Source organism: Camelina sativa, chromosome 9 (assembly GCF_030686135.1).
Source record: "Camelina sativa cultivar CO46 ecotype springtype chromosome 9, ASM3068613v1".
NCBI lineage: Eukaryota > Viridiplantae > Streptophyta > Magnoliopsida > Brassicales > Brassicaceae > Camelina > Camelina sativa.
Genome location: NC_141888.1, coordinates 1,486,079 through 1,505,884, shown reverse-complemented (window position 1 = coordinate 1,505,884; position 19,806 = coordinate 1,486,079). Strand labels below are relative to the sequence as shown.

Below are 19,806 nucleotides of genomic sequence, written 5' to 3'. Positions count from 1 at the left end.
GATGCGACGGCTTATAATATGAGACGCAACGACGGAGGATGAGATGCAACGGTGGTGAACTTTTGATATGTAGTGGTGAACGACGGCGAGAACTTCGAGCTGTGGTGGTGGTGAACAGCGTTCGATATTTGTTCCAATGAACGACGACGGGAACTTCGAGATGTGGTGGCGTTGAATGGCGGAAGGTTGCAGATGGAGCTTCGAGAATTGTGGAATGAGAAGGGATAATGGTGAATGGCTTAACTGATTCATGAGATCTGGAGAAGGAGACCAACGAGAAGAAATGAGACCAAAAAGGAGAAGAAGAAGAAGAAGTGAAAAAGAAGGAGTAGATTTGGTCCGTTGGATCTAAGCTTATCAACGGTGGATGATGTTATTAAAGTGCAATCCTTGTCTCTATGGATTAACCAATGGGAAATTTTCATTTTCTTAAGTTAATAAAATCCATATAACTCCTTTTAAAACATTATTACCACTTAAGTTTGTTTTGTTTTTAAAAGAAAACAATCCAATAATTATCATACTTTTTGCTAACAAATTTTAAAATCCATAGATTTACATAAAAAGAATACTGCCAATGTTTATTATTTAACATGTTTTAAAAGTAAATAAAATTTTTTTGGATGTTTTACAGAAATTTTGCAAGATAATTGCGAGTGACTGTAGCAAATGGTTCTAAAAATCATTTTTATTATATTTTATAATTTTTTTATAATTTTTTTTTCAATTTGCTATGAATTTGCGATGACACTTTTAATTCCATCGTATATCCCTCGCAAATTTGCTATAGATTTTATCTTCGCAAAGCTGTCGCAATATTGCGATGGATATGCGAGGAATATTAATGTCCTTACAAATCTCTCGTATATCCCTCGCAAATTTGCAGCGGATTTGCGAGGACACATCCCATCGCAAATTTGCGAGGAATTTGCTATGGATTTAAAGTTTGTAGCAAATGTCTCGCAATTCTAAGGCAAATTTGCGAGAGATAATTTCCTTCGCAAATATTCCTAGCAAATTGATTGTTTTCTTGTAGTGTTTTACTTACATCATTAAACACAATTTGGTAATAAAACCAAAACCGTACGTAAACTATTATATCTCTGATTAAAAACTAAACTCTTAAAACTGATATTTAGCTTTGCTAATTACACTTTTTAGCTCTAAACCCAAACAAAAAAATCAATATAAATCCAAATTAAACACAACTAACTAAAATGGGAATATCCGGGAGAAAAAAATGAATGAAAACTTATCTCTAAAATAAAAATGTTGGAATTATGCAAAAAAATACTAATATATGTATAGAGAGAGGTTTTATAAGTATGAGTGAATCCAAAAGAGACAAAGAGAATAGATGGAAAAAGAGACAGTCATGTTTTAGAAACCTCCAACAAAAAAACAAAATCAGAAACACACAAAATAAAAAAAAAGGGACTTGCTCTTCTTTTATAATCCCAAAACCTCACACCTCTTACCTCAAATCCTCTCTTCTCTTACTCTTCTCTTCTCTCCACAGAACCAACAAAAAAAAAAAAAAAAAGCTTTTGTTTTTTTGTTTCTTGGGGTTTTTAGCTTTGGGTCTGAAAAATGGGTAGATGTGGTGGGAGAAACGGTAACGGAAACGTTACCGGCGTTGGATTTAAGGGTAACGGTGGCGGTGGCGGTGGTGTAAGGCCTTACGTACGGTCTCCGGTTCCTCGTCTTAGATGGACGCCTGATCTTCACCGTTGTTTCGTTAACGCCGTCGAGATGCTCGGTGGTCAATACCGTAAGTTTTCGAACAAAAATCAAAACTTTCGTTACTTCTGTTTGATTCATGTCATAAAGTTACGATTTTTATATCATGAACTGTCTCATCATCATATCATCGTCTTCATAATCATAAAGAATCAGTTTTTTTTGAAGCAAGTCTTTACACTTTTGTTTCAGTCTTATCCTAAAGTTTGGATTTTTCTCTAGATTGTTGTTCTCTATATAAAAAAAAGTTTGAAAATTTCTCATTTGTTTATCATGGTCGTCAAGTTATTGAATCCAAAACACGCTTTTGCTATTTTGTTTCATTCAGATATACATATTATAAAGTTTGGATTTTTTTTGGTTTGTTTGTTTTTTCATGTAAAAAAGTAATCCATCCATAAAGAAGGAATCATCATAGTCACCTTTTTTTTGATATTTGTTTTTTTTTTTTTGGTTGGGTATGATGAAACAGGAGCAACGCCAAAACTTGTTCTTAAGATGATGGACGTGAAGGGACTCACCATTTCACATGTCAAAAGCCATCTTCAGGTTTTTTTTTAACTTTACCAAACATCATCAAGTTTCTCTTTTTTTTCCCTAACTTAATTCATAATATTAAATCACTTTTATATGATTGTTTTGATCATAATATTAACCAGATGTATAGAGGATCTAGACTCACTTTGGGGAAACCAGGTAATAATTTTTTTACAAAAATTTATTTCGTTTGTGTAAATTTTATCAGAAGGGAGAAGAAAAAAGTAGTGAAATGATGAATTTGGGAAAAGAATGGGACCGTTGAATATTAATTTGAACTGTTAACATCAAAACAAAATAATAATAATAATGGGATGGAATTTAATTATTTTACTGTATCTGTTTGTAGTATGTACTATTGGTCTAGTGTCATGATTCATAAGACAATTGTCATAAATACATATATATTTTTTACTTATTTTTTTTTTTTAAGAAGAGAGAGAGATAAGAGAGTAGAAGAACAGGAGAAGAAGAGAATATTCATTAATATGATGGTGTCTCATTTATTATTTATTTTTGGGGTTGGCAGAAGAAGAAAGCTCATCATCATCTTCAATAAGAAGAAGAAGAAGAAGACAAGACAGTGAAGAAGATCACTTGTCTTTACACTCAAGGAATGATTGTCTTTTGGGTTTTCACTCTTTTCCTCTTTCTTCACATTCTCCTTCTCTTCTTCCTCTTAGGTATTTTTATTCATTTATTTATTTATTTATTGTTTTCTGACAAGTTCATTTTCTTTTAATTTCATTTCAGTATCATAATATACTTTTTGTTTGTCTTTATTTGAATTGTCCTTTACTGGTGGTGCAGCAGCAGAGGAGGAGGAGGACGACGAAGAGCAGAGCAGACGACTTCAGACTCTGGTTATCATGATGTTGATGATCATGACTTTCTTCCCATCTTCAACAAGACGACAGATACGACGACGTTTCCATCACATCACCTCCTCCCCAAGGTTCATTATCTCTTCTCTTTCTTTTTTTGTCAACAGAGTTTTTGTAAAAATATTATTTAATTTTTAGAGGGTCAATGCCAAACCAAATCTAATCCGGTTTAGACTCCTAACCGGTCTGATTTATACGAATTTGTCCGGTTTAAGTATCATGATGATCTCATTGGTTTGGAATGGATTTAAAGGCTTGGTTTTTGAGTATCTATTAAACCGGTATGATTGAAACCGAGGTAAAATCCAAACCGATTCTAATCAGGTTTAGTAACTAATCTCGTCTTGTGGTTCTTTTAGGAAACAGAGGAGTGGCGGGAACAAGAGCAAGAACAGGAAGAAGGAGAAGAAGAAGAAGAAGATTTGTCGTTGTCTCTGTCGTTGAATCATCATCATCAGTGGAGAAGCAACGGATCAACAGTGAGCGAGACGAGTGAAGCAGCAGTCTCAACTTGTTCTGCACCATTCATCTCCAAAGATTGCTTCGGTTCTTCAAAGATTGATCTTAATCTTAATCTCTCGATTTCTCTCCTCGGTAGTTAAATTAAAGTAAGCAAAAATATTTGTTCTTATTAGATTAGTAGGTTCAGTGAAAACTATTCGGATGTGTTTTTTTTTTAAACTAGGATTTTTATGTTTTTCGAGAGATTCAAAGTTTATTAGAAATCTTGAAAAATATATTTATGAATCCAACCGACAATGAACACAAACAGATCCAAAGGCAGCGTTTTCGTCTTTAAAGCATAAAATCATTAAAACGCAGCGTTTGATTATCAAGATCCTACGGTAAAGAATGTTTCTTGTTTTCTCAAAACACAATCCTACGGTAGAGAAAATAATTTCCAATAAACGCTGCGTTTTGATTTTTGGAAAATAAAGTCATTTAAACGCAGCGTTTTAGTTTCAAGATCTGACGGTATATATTATTTTGACCCACCAATCCTACGGTATAGATAATTTAGAAGAGTTTATCATTATTATTCAGTCAATATTATTATTATTTTTTTGAATTAAAGTTGTAACCGTTTCTCTCTACACAAAATTGTAAAAACGAAAAAAAAAAACTCAAAAAGAAAAAAAATAAAAATTGAAACAACCTTTATAACCGCCTCGACGATGACCAACGTCGTCAGTGTCGACGAAGATGATGAATCTATCGAACCGTTTCAGCTCCAAGTCCAAGACGGAGAGACTCAACGGCGACGATGAGAATCGTTCTTCCTCCACCGCCACCGCAGCTTCCGTCGTAATGCCACCGTGCTCCTCCGCCAATGTACTCCGAGCCGTTCTTTTACTCTCCGTCGTCTTCTTTTGCTTCGTCCTCTACAGAACCTCTGTTTCACTCAACACCGTCCCCCATGGCTCTTCCTCTTCGACGCTCTCTCGCATTTCTCCCTCTCTCAATGATTCTTCTTCTTCGGCTTCGCCTCCGGTGAGTGTTCTTCCCCACTTCGTTTCTATATTTGGTGTTCGATCTTTGACTTAACTAGAGTTCGATTTAGGGATTCGATTTGGATTCGATTTTGGTTTCAAGTTCATCTTGATTTGATTGTGTTCTGTATTCTGATTCTTGGTTTTGATTACTTAGGAGGAAGTTAAGGAACCTAAGCTAGAAGATGTACTGCGTAGAGCTGCAATGAAAGATCGTACAGTGATATTGACAACTTTGAATGAAGCTTGGGCAGCTCCAGGATCTGTGATCGATCTCTTCTTCGAGAGTTTTAGAATCGGGAAAGGAACAAAGAAGCTTTTGAAACACTTGGTGATCATTGCATTGGATGCTAAAGCGTATTCACGTTGCAAAGAGTTCCATAAGCATTGTTTCAGACTTGAAACAGAAGGTGTTGATTTCTCTGGTGGCGAGGCTTACTTCATGACTCGTTCTTACTTGAAAATGATGTGGAGAAGAATCGATTTCCTTCGTACTGTTCTTGAGATGGGTTACAACTTTGTTTTCACGGTATGTTTAATTTCTTGGCAAAACTGAAAACAAGAACTTGTTTTTGTTGTTCTGTTGAGTGATTTTATGAGTTTTGTGTGTTTACAGGATGCTGATGTGATGTGGTTCAGGAACCCTTTTCCACGGTTTTACAAAGATGCTGATTTCCAGATTGCTTGTGACCATTACATAGGAAAGGCGAACGATCTAAGGAATAGACCAAATGGAGGATTTAACTTTGTGAGATCAAGTAACCGAACGATACGATTCTACAAGTACTGGTATGATGCAAGGATCAAGTACCCTAAATACCACGACCAGGATGTTCTGAACTTCATCAAGGCAGATTCTTTCATTTGGAAAATCAGGCTTAGGATTAGGTTCTTGAACACAGCTTATTTCGGTGGATTCTGTGAACCAAGCAAAGATTTGAATCTTGTTTGTACAATGCATGCGAATTGCTGCTTTGGCTTGGAGAGTAAGCTTCATGATCTTAGAATCATGCTTCAGGACTGGAGAGATTACATGTCTTTACCACTTCATCTTAACCAATCCTCTGGTTTCACCTGGAACGTCCCACAGAATTGCAGGTTCTTTTAATCTATCTTCTTTTGTCATTTTTTTTTGCTATCTTTGAGACTGTTATAGTGGATCAATAGAACCTTTTGTTTCTTGTTTTTTGCAGTCTTGATTCACTTCGTTTGATTGATTCTAAGGATGAAGAAGAGAGCAGATCACCAAAAGAATCTAAACAGTGAAGTGTGTGTGTCTTACAATGTATATAGAGAAACTGTTTTGAGATTTTATTTTGCTTTCACACGAATGAAAATAGAAATATAGAAGATAAGGTCTGTAAAATGACCAATCATTCTTAAAGACAAAATACATAACACAATTGGTTTGCCCATTGTCCCAAAGAACTCTTTCTCCTCTCTAATTTTGGCGGCAAAAATAGTTTCTTGAATTTACAAAGATTTTTTTTTTTTTTTTTTTTTTTAAGAAAAAAGACACGGGAGTATTTTTAAATATATATAGCAATATTTTCTAGCAAGAGGTATGTGTTCAAATTGTAATCTCTAATTGCAAGAGTCCAATAGCCGTTTGTTAACTGTATGGTGTTGTGAATTCAGATGAACACAAACGAAAGACTTTGAAAAGATAAAATAGAGTGTTCTTTCGAGGCAAATACCCTTTGTCTAGGGTTTATATTATTAATCTGATGAACAACCTTATAAACCCCTAGTTTCTTTATATAGGCTCAAAAACCCTATACAATAGGAAATAAAAGATCTTGTGAATCTTCTAGAATCTATTACACCGTAGCCGCCTACACCCCCAAAACCCTAACCCTAAGTTGCCTTGAGTCGGTCTCTACAAAAGCCTAGTAAAAGCCCAGTAAAAGCTTTGTACGTCTTACACAGTCTTTTACATCTTTGTAGATGTCTTCAGAGATTTCAAGTCACTTTAACAACAAACTCCACCTTGACGACAAAATCTCATTGACTTCAACTTCAACTCCTTGTTAGCTTTTGGGGGAACCTTTTGTCTTCATCTAGCAATGAAAGACCTGGAGCAAATCCAAGCAGTGCTTGAACTTCTCCATGGTGACTGGCTTGGTCAACATATCAGCTGCATTCTCAGACGTGTGCACCTTCTGCAGTAAAATCACACCAGAAACTGATAACTCTCTGATCTTGTGATATCTTACCTCAATGTGCTTTGTCCTACCATGATACACTTGATTCTTTGCCAGATATAAAGCACTCTGACTATCACAATGTAGCTGAACTCCACCTTGCTCAACACCCAATTCCATTACAAGTCCTCTAACCCATAATGCCTCCTTAGCTGTCTCTCCCATTGCCATGTACTCGGCTTCAGTGGTTGACATTGCAACAACAGACTGCAACACAGACCTCCAACTTATAGGTGCTCCAGCAAGAGTAAATACATACCCTGTTGTAGACCTCCTGTTATCAAGATCACCTGCATAATCTGAATCAACGAAATCCACGACTTTTGCCTTGCACTCATGTCCTCCAAACATGAGACCACGATCTGTAGTACCCTTCAAATACCTGAGAATCCATTTCACTGCATTCCAGTGCTCCCTCCCAGGTTTAGACATGTACTTACTGATTTGACTAACAGCTTGAGCCAAATCTGGTCTTGTGCAAACCATCGCATACATCAGACAACCAACTGCACTAGCATAAGGAACTTGTGCCATGTTTCTGATCTCCTCATCAGAAATAGGGCACTGACGTGCTGAGAGCTTGAAGTGATTCGCCAGAGGAGTAGACACATGTTTTGCATTCTTCATGTCAAACCTTTCAAGTATCTTCTCTATGTAGCTTCTTTGAGATAACCACAATCTCTAAGAACTCCTATCACTGCGAATCTCCATCCCAATAATCTTCTTTGCAGCACCAAGATCCTTCATCTCAAACTCTTCTCCCACTAGCCCTTTCAACTCAACAATATCATCCATATTTCTTCCAGCAATGAGCATTTCATCAACATACAACAGCAAAAATATGGGAGAATTATTACCAACGTTCTTCACATAAACACAACAATCATACTCACATCTCAGGTACTTTATCTGTAACATGTAAGTATCAAAACGTTTGTACCACTGTCTAGGAGCCTGCTTCAGCCCGTATAAAGATCTTTTCAGTCTGCATACAAGCTTCTCCTCTCCAGACTTGACAAACCCTTCAGGTTGCTCCATATAGATCTCTTCCTCCAAATTCCCATGGAGAAACGCTGTCTTCACATCCATCTGCTCAAGATGCAAATCCCAGCAAGCTACCAGTCCCAACACAACACGGATGGACGTGTGTCGAACTACAGGGGAGAAAATCTCGTCATAATCAACCCCTTCCCTCTGTGAGTACCCTTTCGCTACTAGTCTTGCCTTGAAAATCACAACTTCCTTCTCAGAGATTCCTGTTTTCCTCTTGAAGACCCACTTGCAACCAAATGCTTTCTTCCCCTTTGGAAGTGTTGTAAGCTCCCATGTCTGATTCTTGTTCAGACTAACTGTCTCCTCTGTCATAGCAGCAATACATTCTTCCTTTTCAGGACTGTTAATAGCTTCACGAAAACTTGATGGATCATCTGTACCAATCATCAGAGCATAGCTAGCCATATCTTCATACCCATATCTGACAGGTGCCTTCACTACATGCTTTTCCTTGGTTGCAGCCAAACTCCCCTCTGTACGTATTTGATTATCCTTCTTCCCCACCTTAGGAGACTGCTCCACCTCAGGAGAATGCTCATCTGCTTCCGCTGCTGGTCTAGCTTCACTAGACTCCTCTTCATCCTCCGCTATCTCTGAACCAGTATTAGCCTCAATGGTCACAGGAACTCGTTCTGAACTCGCCTACAACAGCATGTACTGCTCATCAAACACCACATCTCGGCTGATCACTCTTTTCTTAGCCTCAGGATCCCATAACTTGAAACCTTTCACGCCTTTCTCAAAACCCAGAAAAACGCACTTCTTGGACTTCGAATCCAACTTTGACCTTTCGTTGTTGGGAACTAACACATAAGCTGGACATCCAAAGATTCTCAAGTTTGATAGATCAATGTCTACCCCAGTCCATACCTATTCAACAACCTTTCCTTCTAAAGAAACCCTTGGCAATCTATTGATGAGGTAGACCGCCATGTATACGGCTTCAGCCCAGAAGATCTTCGGGAGTCCTGCATTCAACTGCAAACACCTTGCTTTCTCTACAATAGAACGATTCATCCTTTCACTTACACCGTTCTGTTGTGGTGTTTTCCGCACTGTAAAGTGCCTCTGAATACCCTGCTCCTCACACAACTTCTGAAACTCTCCATTTGTATACTATGTACCATTATCAGACCTTAGATACTTCATCTTCCTCCCTGTTTGGTTTTCCACTTCAGCCTTCCAAATCTTAAATTTCTCAAAAACTTTAGATTTCTGCCTCATGAAGTAAACCCAAACCTTCTTAGAAAAATCATCTATAAAGATGACATAGTATCTGCTTCCTCCTAATGAATGTTCTTGTGTAGGCCCCCACACATCAAAATGCACATAGTCTAAAAGACTCTTTGTGGTGTGTAGACCTGTCTTGAAAGATGCCTTGCACTTCTTCCCCATCACGCAGTACCTAAAAAACTCCATCTTACAATTTTTCAAACCATCCAGAAGACCTCTCTTGTGAAGTTCAGACAAACCATGCTCTCCAATATGCCCCAACCGCATATGCCATAGAGCTGTGTTATATGATTCAGTTACCACGGCTGCATCTCCACCTACAGCCACGTTTCCAAGTAAACGATAAACACTCCCTGCTGTGAGCTGACCCTTCATCAACACCATATCTCCTTTACGTACTTTCACACAGTTATCATCATCAGTTACGAACCTGAATCCGTCCCTGTGAAGTGTACCAAGAGATATCAGATTCTTCTTCACTGCTGGAAGATGCCTCACTTCAGTCAAAATCCTGAAAGTGCCATCATGCATCCAAAATTTGATCTGTCCAATACCAACAACACTGCAGCTTCTATCGTCAGCCATTTGAACAGTTCCAAAATTTCCAGCCTGATACGTGTCAAACCAATGCTTGTTTGAAGTCATGTGGAATGAACAGCCTGTATCCAATATCCAAGAATCTGTGTGATTGCTTGTAGTCACTGCAAGCAACTCGAACTCGACCTTCACTGCATCCACATTCACAGAATTAGATGAACCTTCTGTCTTGTTCTGCTCCTTGTTCAGGGGACAATCTCTCTTATATAGTGTCCTTATTTCTGACACTTATAACAGATTATCTTCTTCATCTTGCCACCTCCCTGCTTTCCCTTGTTCTTCTGTACTTCAGTACCCTGAGTACATCACCTTGAGGGTTGTCACTGCTACCACCACCATGCTGTTGGCGTTGGTTATGATGTCCAAGCAGCGAGTCTGTAGCCGACTGCAGACTTATCGTCTCTTTGTCAGCCAATAGTGCAGTCACCAACGTCTCATATACAGGAGTCAAAGAACACAACAGCAGCATGGCCTTATCCTCGTCCTCGACTATAACACCCACACGCCCTAGAAATCCAGCGATCTGGTTGAATTGGTTAATATGCTGGACCAGATTTGCTCCTTCAGCCATCTTAAACCAATATAGCCTCTGCTTCAGGTATAGATTGCTAGATGGGGACTTCGACATGTACATCTTTTCTAGCTTATCCCAGATCTCTTTTGAATATCTGAGATCTAGAACCTGATGCACGACTTCATCTCCAAGACATGTTCGTATCATTGAACCCGCCTTCTCCCTCATCTCATCCCAGTCATCCTGCGAGCTCGCTTCTGGCTTTGTGTATAACAAAGCTTTCTTCATCCCTTGCTGATTCAGCATGTCCTTCACCCGGGTCTGATAGATACAGAAGTTTCCTGTTCCATTGAAACGTGGAACCTCAAACTTCTCGGAACTCGTCATTGAACCTGGCGCTCTGATACCAGTTGTTGTGAATTTGGATGAACACAAACAGAATAAGAAAGACTTTGAAAAGATAAAACAGAGTGTTCTTTGAGGCAGATACCCTTTGTCTAGGGTTTATATTATTAATCTGATGAACAACCTTACAAACCTCTAGTCTCTTTATATAGGCCTCAAAAACCCGATACAATTGAAAATAAAAGATCTTGTGAATCTTCTAGAATCTATTACACCATACAGGCGGCTGCGCCGCCTACACCGCCAAACCCTAACCCTAAGTTGCCTTGAGTCGATCTCTACAAAAGCCCAGTAAAAGCCTTGTACGCCTTACACAGTCTTTTACATTTTTGCAGACGTCTTCAGAGATTTCAAGTCACTTTAACAACATATGGTTACTGTCAAATTGTAATCTGTAAATGCAAATAAACCAGGACATCCTAAGTAGTGCATGTAAAGAGATTTTATCAAGCATTGTGAACGTAAACAGATTTATGAAATAAGAAATTCTAGAATTAAGCAATATACCCAATGACCAGAAAAACAATTTATTGGAAATTGCTATATGAGAAAATTGATCTATCTGATCTTGTTTCAAAGTACGCGCGTGGTGGCAAATTATATATATATGAACTAATTTTGCTATCGAAAAAAAAACAAATTAACTAATTTTGATTTGTTAAAATGTACTCCTTCTGTTTCACAAAGAGTGTCATTTTGGAGTATTTTCTTTGTTTCACAAAGACTGTCACTTTATATTTCCAATGTGATTTTTAATATCAAATTTTGTAATTTACCTTTAACCCAAAACATTTTCTATTAGATATAATTCAAGTTTTTCTTAATTTGTGTGTAATTGGTCAAAATGACATTTTTTGTGAAAACAGAGGGAGTATAATCAACTATATACTGTATTTATAGAATGAAACATATCGTACATAGAAGCTCCCTTAACATGAGTCAAAAAAGATTAACGCTAAATGTTACTGTCAAATTATATACTTTTTAGTGTTGAGCCAATTACTATGCATTTCACTAATACGTTAACAATTAACATTTGATTAGCATATCTATTATAGAATTGAATTCCAATATCATTTGGGTGAGTATACAAACAGTAGAAATACTTTCGTGTAGAGATATGCTTGGCCAATCGATAAAAATTCTGAGCTTTGTACCAATCATAAGAAAATTTGTGGTCTTGCCTGCCAAGAGAGGGATCCATATTAACTTATTAAGGTATTTTTTCAGCGAATCACATATTACGGGTTAATCGGGTTAAATGAGTTGGGTATTTTGGTTAATTGGGTTTTTGGATTGGTGGTTAGCATTGAGTTGCGTTGGTTCTCGGTTTTTGAATCGCAAAAAAAATCTGCCAAATTGAACTGAAATCGAATTCTTGCAAGATTTAGCATGAAACATTTTCTTGGGCTTGCGACAACAAATGATGGTGTTAAGCAATGAATCAAATTGTTTTATTATTATATTTATTTTTTGACAAAAAATATCTAATAGAATTAGTTAGTATTATTGTTCATATATTTTAAAATGTTGGTATAATATAAGCAATTTAAACCATTATATAATAATAATAATAATAAGTTTAGTTATAATTTTTAACCAGAAAATGATGAAGGAGCATCAATTTCAGTAGAACATCTGTTCCATACTTTATTAATTTTGAAAAACCTTTTATAATTATAACGTTTGAATTCATAGCTTTGAAAAATGAATTTCATAAATTCCATTAGATATTGCTTTCGAGCTTTCACTACCCCCACACAACAATCCCTTGAAGCACGTTTGTTCACAAGAATTTCAGCTACCACTTTTTCAAAACATAGAAAGGCAGAATTTGGAGTTTTGTATCTCGTATTTTTTTTTTTTTTTGTCAACCATTGGACCACAACAGGCCGGCCCATTAGCCTAATCCCTATATTTGTAAGGAACGGGACTCGATCCCTGGTGTGATGGTGCCTTGTACATTAAGGACTTACCTTTGGACTTACCTTTACCTTTGGACTTACCTTTGTATCTCGTATTTTTACCGCAGTTCATATAATATAATTTGTATGCTCTTTTGACATCTTTCCATAAATATTGGTATTCTATTCAATTGAACTCGGTGAAGTTGCATATAATGCCGCATCAAACTCGTCATTTGACATGAGTGGTGGCTCGTCATTATCCTCTTCAACAGCCAAAGTTGGATGAGAAAGCAATACCAAAACCATGATTACAGAAAATATCATGAAAATAATTTTATTCTCCCCATTTCAAAATATCTTGACTAATTCTTAATTGGGATTTCTTTGTTTTTATGCCACCAATTGAGGATTTTGTATGTATTATAGTGTCGAATGTTCATCAATGTTATAATTAGTTACCTTTCATCAAATAATGATAATAACATATTTATTTCTCTCCCAATGATATATTATCAGTTATCAACATAATTTATATCTTTTGACGTTTTACATCATTCAGAATATGGCTCGTTTAATGCATTTCAGTTTATGAAAATATGTAATAAGTTGCATAAAATTCATAATTGTATATCATAGATAGAAAACTGGTCTTTAATTCTTTATATATTTTTTTTATTTTAATCTTCATTAGTAAATATTGAAATGTTTGTATTCGAATGAAGTTTGCAAAGATATTGATGAAGAAAAATAATTAAAGAAGTAAATAAATAACTAAAATACCATACCTATTTTAGATTTCAAAAGATAAGAATATTCGAATAAACACAACTCTACAATGAACAATTACAATTTTACAAAAAAGAATTATTACAATAATAATCGAAACTTTTAAAACACACATTTAGAATTTTTACATATTTTTTAGAAAATTATCTAAAAGGTATGATTGAAGAAACACAACTTTTGATGGTATATATCCAGATTGCTATTATATATAGATTAGTTGGTAGTACTGTTCAAATATTTTAAATTGTTGGTATAATACAAGCAATTTAAATTATATAATAATAAGAATAATAATAATAATAATAATAATAATAATAATAATAATAATAATAATAATAATAATAATAATAATAATAATAATAATTTGTTACATTTTTTAACCCGAATATGATGAAGGAGCACCAATTTCAGTAGAACATCTGTTCCATACTTTATTAGTTCTAGAAACCCTTTTATAATTATAATGTTTTAATGAATAGCTTTGAAAAAATAATTTCATATATTCCATTAAACATTGCTTTCCAGCTTTCACTACCCCCACACAACAATCCCTTGAAGCATGTCTGTTCACAAGAATTTCAGCTATCATTTCTTCAAAACATAAAAATGCGGAATTTCGAGTTTTGTATCCTGTATTTTTACTGCACTTCATAAGATAATATATATCCTCTTTTGAAGTTTTTCCATAGATATTGGTATTATATTCGATCGAACTTGGTGAAGTTGCATATAACGCTGTATCAAACTCGTCATTTGACATGAGTGGTGGCTCATCATTATTCTCTTCAATGGCCAAATTTGGATGAGAAAGCAATACCAAAACCATGATTACAGAAAATATCATGAAAATAGTTTTATTCTCCATTTTAAAATAGATTGACTACTTATTAATTGGGTTTTCTTTGTTTTTTATGCCACTAAACGAGGATTTTGTATGTATTTATAGTGTCGAATGTTCATTAATGTTATTATTAGTTACATTTTATCAAATAATGATAATAACATATTTGTTTATTTATCTCTCCCCAACAATATGTTATCAGTTATCAACATAATTCACATCTTTTGACGTTTTACATCATTCACAAATATGGCTCGTTTAATGCATTTCAGTTTATGAAAATATTTTTAATTTAATACTTCTATAAATTAATAAACACTATAAATTAATAAATTTTGCTTGTCCCAAGTCGGGTCAGTGTAAAAAATAACAAAATTCGATAAGATAATAAGATAATAATTTTTTTGAAATTCTCATGTAAAATATAGTCTCAATAAAACAAAACATCGTACCACCAAACATCGTACCACAAAACCACAACAATAAAACCAAGGAGCTGCGTAGACAAATCATATATATTACTTAGAAACGTGGGGTTAAAATTTAACGATGTTACATGATTCTGTCACGCTTCTACACGTCCGTTAATCCGTAAGTATGAATCTACTAACACTTATATAAACGAGTATTTTTTATGGCAAATTTAAATAAATGAGGTATTTTTCTTCCAATAAAATAACACGAGGTATTAAACGTCCAAATAAAAAATAGATGACGGTTTTTTCGGGTATTTTCCCGTTCTATAGACTATTAAAATACAATGATTTATATTATTATTCATAATTTTTTAGTTATGTATGTCATGTGTATAAGATAATATGTATAATATTTGTAATTTTTTGTCAATAATGTTTTCTAAACATTAAAAATTCAATTTTTAAAAAATAAAATTTATAACATTTGAAAGTCTAATCTTATTTAACTAAAATTGTCTCAATTTATATTTTTTTTTATATTAAACAATTCAAACATATATCTATAAATTAATAATTATTAATTTCCATTATATTTTAATATTTATTAATTTATAGATAAATTAATATTACTATAAATTAATAAAATGTGATGGTCCTAACATTATTAATTTATAGAGGTTTATGGTATATTAACAGACCAAAAATGAATTGGATAACGAGAAATCCAAATACCATTAAATAGATGATCGAGATGTTATGCCAAATTATTTCCACATAATGGTATACTATAAATTCTTGGCAAAAGTATCACGGATTGCCATTACAAAAAGAAAAAACAATTGCTACGAATTGAAGAATGTGTCATTTTCAAAAATTTATTTAAAACTTATGATTTTTGAAGTAAATTTCAAACTATGTATAAAACATTATTTCAAAATTATTAAAATTTAGAAAATGTATAAACCATACGTAAAAGTAAATAAATCCGTTTAATTATCTAGATTCTCGAATGTTGTCTGGGTGAGTCTCGGAGGTTGGTCAGGTGTGTGTGTTGCACTGAGCGGTGCTGGATGTAGATTCCTCGAACTGTGTGGTAAAAGGCACGGTATACATTAACATTGAGTTGGAAGCAACATGATCTATGCATGCCGTAAATCATAGCATGTTTGTGGTTCGTTTCAGACCGGTCATGGTGTTGGTCATCCTCATATCTTGTTTGAATTGATGCTTTGGAATTGGATCAATTGGAGACAATGTACATGCTTCTTACCATAACTATCCAAAAATAAAATATGGGGCATGCTATAAGCTTATAATGAATGTAAGGCTTAAAACAAGCTGATGCATTTGCTAAGATTACATCAATTAAGTGACAAGGTAACCTTAGCAAATGCATCAGCTTGTTTTCTGCTAGTACGAACTGTGTTAGGCTTCAAAACGAAATTTTTACACGATTAGGATTAGATATTTTATTATAGGCTTATAGCATGCCACTAATTAACATAAAATACAATTGGGATATCCTAGCAGCATACTCCTCGTCAAGAAGTCCATTTGCCGCTTATATATAATGCTTAGAAAATGCAATCATGGCATATATATTTGTATATTGGTATGGAGTTAATTTTGAGTACTATTGTATTGGTGGCATTATCGAAACCATGTACATATTCATATGTAACATGATATGGATTGAACGATACTTGAATATTAGATATTATCATCCCAATGACTTGCAATATTTCATCATTGTCACAGAAATTAGTTTGCTTCATGATGCATCTAAACATAATAATTTACCGTAAACTCCTTCAGGTATAGGAGATAACTGAAAAAAAGAAATTAAAGCCTAACTTGTATTTAGACGTTGAATGTCGAGTTATGGATTATGTTATGTACTATTAGACTGATGCGTGTGATTTTTCGCTTCAAAATATTTTACCTTAAAAGACCACACGATGGCTGCAAGTGCACAACTAATCGATAGTAGTATTTAAGGATCGATCCCACAGAGGAATTGTTGTTTAGAGAATCCGTCGGAAGAGATGTAAGGCTAGAACTCAATAAAAATGGGTTTTGGTTGTCATAGTCGTAGTAAGCAATAAAAGTAAATAAAAAGCAAATAAAATAAATAAAACAAGCGTTGGGCATCAAGGGGAATTGCAGGAGATCAATGATCTATCTATCTATAAAAGTTTAGGATTAGTTTGTTTATCTAAAACTCGGACTACGAAACATGAATGAACCGTTAACTTATAGGTCACAAGCTAACCGTCTAAGATCCCTATACTCCGAGACTCAACTTTCGCAGGCAACAACGCATAGATCAAACCATTTAAAACATGTTTGATTATCCATGAAGTTCCATAGGTAAGTGGTATGTGCTTCCTATGACACGACACACATCTAAGCTAGGTCAAGCACACATGCAAGTTTTTGGCGATGCACACACACTTTAGATCATAGTTAGTTCATGAGGCTAACTTAAAGCATTAAGCAAAGACTTAGAATTAAAGTATAGAATAAGCATAATATAAATCTAACAAACCCTAAAAATTGCCACCTAAACTAAGATCATCTCCTCCCTTTGATTATCCCTTTAAACCTAACTAGAGAACTACTCTAGCATGTTTAAGGGAATCATCAAAGCTAGGATGAATAAACTCATAAACATAAAAGAATAAATAGAGAAAAAGAGTTTAGATACTACTTCAATGATTGTCAAACAAAGTGTAGGATTTTCTTCCATTAGAGACAAAGAACAAAGCAAATAGAATAGAAAGAGTTTGTGAACTTCAAAACTTCGAGAGAGGGACGAGAGAGGGCTTATGGTCGTCAGCTGCTCCTCTGGTCGTGTCTCGTGGCTGCTCCAAATTGTGCACACTAAACCCTAGGTTTAGATGAGTATTATAGGGCTTTGAAGGCTTAGAGTTTTGTAAGGGTAGAAACGTCTTTTATTCTTGAGTGCAGGACAAGGGGCGGCTGAGAAAAGTTCTGGACCGTCGTGACTCCTCCAGACCGGGCCGCCGTGATAGTTGCTAATCGGGCCGTCATTAAAGTCCATTTGGCTTCAAACTTATCTTCTCGTCGGTTTATGATACGTTTCTGTAAATTGGGCATATCTTCCTGGTGAGTGAACAGATTAACTTGATTCCACTTTGAGGAGAAAGATGACTCTTCCAGCTTTCCAGAGACACCAAGAACGTCAAAATGTAAGTTCTGCAAGTTCTTCAAAGTGGTCCGTACTGTAAAGCTCTGAATCTGTCCTGAAACATATTTTCTTTGTAATTTGGTCTTTTTTGCTATAAAACATGTAAAACCTTCTTGAAACCTAAAATACTTGATAATAGACATTAAAGTCTTGAAATCATATCAAAATCTTCCTAAATGCATACTAAAATTATAGCTAAAATGGGTAAAATAATGATGTTATCATAGACTATTTGGTTGAAATTAAAGCTTTACTTGTAAACTATGTTCGCTTATGTTTAATTTGGTACAACAGAGGCTGTGATAACAAAGTTGTAACCCATTTCAAAAACATACATAAGAAAATTGATTCCTCTCCACATCATTTTCAAGTAAGAACGAGTCATCATGAAATAAGCCTTTCCACTGGAGAATTCAACATCTTCTTTTTCAAGTAATGCTTATTGTAGAATTGGTTATCAAACTGCCTTGCTTTATTGATCTGCTATGAAATAGCTTATATACACGACACTAATAGGGTTTACACAACCGTTTTAGATGTGACTCAAACGTAACAAACCCAACAATATAAAGCCCAACTATACATATGATCTATCCCCCAATACTCTCCCTCACGTTGGAGCGTGAAGATTCTGAACGCTCACCCAACTTGGACATGATATATCCGCCAATTTCTTGTTAGTACATACGTGATGAGTAAATATATTCGCCAATTTCTTGTTAGTACGTACGTGATGAGTAGAAAGCATACCATTGAGAACGACATCCTAAAAAAACATGACAATCATTTTCAATATGCTTGGTTCCTTCACGGAAAACCGGATTAGAAGCAATGTGGAGAGCAGCTTTATTATCACCTAATCCTGTCAACAACTTGCACAACCACATAATTTCTTTTAAAGCGAAAGCCATTGACCTATATTCAACTTCGGCCGAAGAATGAGAGACAACATCTTGTTTTTCGTTTTCCAAGCAATAGGTGAACCACCAAGCAACACAACAAAAGCACTCAGGGACCAACGTGTTAAAGGACAAGATGACCAATCATAATCACAGTACACGAGAAGAGACAAGTCTTGATCAGCTTTGAGAAGAATTCCTTGACCCGGGCATCCTTTGAGAAAACAAACAACACGCAATGCAGCATTCCAATGAGCTTCTCTTGGATTTTTCATGAACTGAGCCAAAACATGAACAAAGTAACTTAGCTCCGGACGAGCTTTTAAAGGATAGAGTAAACGACCAACCAGTCATCGATACAGTTGAGGATCAGTGAGAAGTGGTCCATCATCAAGAGGAAGCTTGTGATTTTGTTCAAGAGGGGTAATAGCAGGACAAGCAGCAATAGTACCACTATTAGCAAGAATATCCAACGTGTACTTTCATTCGGATTAGAAAATCCCCTCCATACCATGACTGACTTCAATACCAAGAAAATATTTAAGCGTGCCCAAATCTTTCATAGAGAAACATCTTCCGAGACACTCTTTGAATTTTTTAATCATGTGTCCATTGTTACCCGTAATGATAAGATCATCGACGTATACGAGAACGCGTAATTGAAATGTCTTTATGGGAATATTTGAATAAGGAGTAGTTATCATAGGATTCCACAAAACCAAACTGAAGAAGAGAGTTAGATAACTTCTTGAACCACCAACGAAGAGCGGAGACAACATGTTGAGAATGACGGAAACCCAGAGGAAGCTTCATATACACTTCTTCATCCAGATCACCATGAAGAAACGCGTTGTGAACGTCCATTTGGTAAACATCCCTTCTATTTGCGCATAACTAGAGCAAATGTCTCATTGTAATCCTCCCCTTTAACCTGATTATTACTGTAACACCCGTGAACCAAGGAGGAATTTTGGGGGTGGGTGTCGAGCGACACCAGAGGGGTGTCGGTCTACACCAACAATCTCCCAGGTTCAGCGGTTTAGTTTTAATTGTTGGTTTGATGCGGTTTGTTTAAATAACCCTAGGGCT

The 19,806-nt window shown here is 35.3% G+C and overlaps 5 protein-coding genes across 7 annotated transcripts; 2 read left to right on the top strand and 3 right to left on the bottom strand.

Moving 5' to 3' along the window:
- The first annotated feature begins 1,327 nt into the window (after positions 1 to 1,327).
- Positions 1,328 to 3,908, top strand: LOC104710123 (putative Myb family transcription factor At1g14600). Of its 3 annotated transcripts, none has more exons than XM_010426670.3 (6): positions 1,328 to 1,771; positions 2,213 to 2,289; positions 2,400 to 2,436; positions 2,807 to 2,960; positions 3,091 to 3,232; positions 3,521 to 3,908. In XM_010426670.3, the coding sequence occupies exons 1-6, from the start codon at positions 1,591 to 1,593 to the stop codon at positions 3,761 to 3,763; spliced, it is 834 nt and encodes a 277-aa protein (XP_010424972.2). In that variant the 5' UTR covers positions 1,328 to 1,590; the 3' UTR covers positions 3,764 to 3,908. The 3 variants fall into 3 exon arrangements, with proteins under 3 accessions (XP_010424972.2, XP_010424971.2, XP_010424973.2); XM_010426669.3 differs by having other exon boundaries at positions 1,350 to 1,771; positions 3,088 to 3,232; XM_010426671.3 differs by having other exon boundaries at positions 1,452 to 1,771; positions 2,810 to 2,960; positions 3,088 to 3,232.
- Positions 3,909 to 4,348: 440 nt separating this feature from the next.
- On the top strand, positions 4,349 to 6,066 carry LOC104710122 (uncharacterized protein At4g15970-like). Its single transcript, XM_087467571.1, has 4 exons — positions 4,349 to 4,652; positions 4,809 to 5,180; positions 5,268 to 5,749; positions 5,845 to 6,066. The coding sequence occupies exons 1-4, from the start codon at positions 4,365 to 4,367 to the stop codon at positions 5,915 to 5,917; spliced, it is 1,215 nt and encodes a 404-aa protein (XP_087323697.1). The 5' UTR covers positions 4,349 to 4,364; the 3' UTR covers positions 5,918 to 6,066.
- Positions 6,067 to 12,252: 6,186 nt separating this feature from the next.
- Positions 12,253 to 12,870, bottom strand: LOC109126330 (uncharacterized). The gene is made up of 3 exons (XM_019229831.2): positions 12,759 to 12,870; positions 12,621 to 12,663; positions 12,253 to 12,505 (listed from the first exon to the last, which is right to left on the bottom strand). Exons 1-3 carry the CDS (start codon positions 12,868 to 12,870, stop codon positions 12,253 to 12,255), a joined length of 408 nt encoding a protein of 135 aa, XP_019085376.2.
- Positions 12,871 to 13,662: 792 nt separating this feature from the next.
- LOC104714889 (protein DOWN-REGULATED IN DIF1 11-like) lies at positions 13,663 to 14,232 on the bottom strand. Its single transcript, XM_010432360.2, has one exon. It carries the CDS (start codon positions 14,213 to 14,215, stop codon positions 13,727 to 13,729), a length of 489 nt encoding a protein of 162 aa, XP_010430662.2. The 5' UTR covers positions 14,216 to 14,232; the 3' UTR covers positions 13,663 to 13,726.
- Positions 14,233 to 18,713: 4,481 nt separating this feature from the next.
- Positions 18,714 to 19,581, bottom strand: LOC147937577 (uncharacterized). Its single transcript, XM_087464306.1, has 2 exons — positions 19,365 to 19,581; positions 18,714 to 19,036 (listed from the first exon to the last, which is right to left on the bottom strand). Exons 1-2 carry the CDS (start codon positions 19,579 to 19,581, stop codon positions 18,714 to 18,716), a joined length of 540 nt encoding a protein of 179 aa, XP_087320432.1.
- Positions 19,582 to 19,806: the final 225 nt, after the last annotated feature.

Bases quoted from the DNA above. Each gene is read 5' to 3' on its own strand.
- LOC109126330 (XM_019229831.2), bottom strand. From the start codon at position 12,870: ATGGTTTTGGTATTGCTTTCTCATCCAACTTTGGCTGTTGAAGAGGAT. The intron at 12,664-12,758 runs GTTCAATTGAAT...CGAGATACAAAG, and splicing joins ATTATATGCAACTTCACCGA to GTAAGTCCAAAGGTAAAGGT. The intron at 12,506-12,620 runs GTACAAGGCACC...AAAAAATACGAG, and splicing joins TCCAAAGGTAAGTCCTTAAT to ATACAAAACTCCAAATTCTG.
- LOC104714889 (XM_010432360.2), bottom strand. From the start codon at position 14,215: ATGGAGAATAAAACTATTTTCATGATATTTTCTGTAATCATGGTTTTG.
- LOC104710123 (XM_010426669.3), top strand. From the start codon at position 1,591: ATGGGTAGATGTGGTGGGAGAAACGGTAACGGAAACGTTACCGGCGTT. The intron at 2,437-2,806 runs GTAATAATTTTT...TGGGGTTGGCAG, and splicing joins ACTCACTTTGGGGAAACCAG to AAGAAGAAAGCTCATCATCA. The intron at 3,233-3,520 runs GTTCATTATCTC...TGGTTCTTTTAG, and splicing joins CACATCACCTCCTCCCCAAG to GAAACAGAGGAGTGGCGGGA.
- LOC104710122 (XM_087467571.1), top strand. From the start codon at position 4,365: ATGATGAATCTATCGAACCGTTTCAGCTCCAAGTCCAAGACGGAGAGA. The intron at 4,653-4,808 runs GTGAGTGTTCTT...TTGATTACTTAG, and splicing joins CTTCTTCGGCTTCGCCTCCG to GAGGAAGTTAAGGAACCTAA. The intron at 5,181-5,267 runs GTATGTTTAATT...GTGTGTTTACAG, and splicing joins GTTACAACTTTGTTTTCACG to GATGCTGATGTGATGTGGTT.
- LOC147937577 (XM_087464306.1), bottom strand. From the start codon at position 19,581: ATGGACGTTCACAACGCGTTTCTTCATGGTGATCTGGATGAAGAAGTG. The intron at 19,037-19,364 runs GTATACGTCGAT...ATCCTTTAAAAG, and splicing joins CATTTCAATTACGCGTTCTC to CTCGTCCGGAGCTAAGTTAC.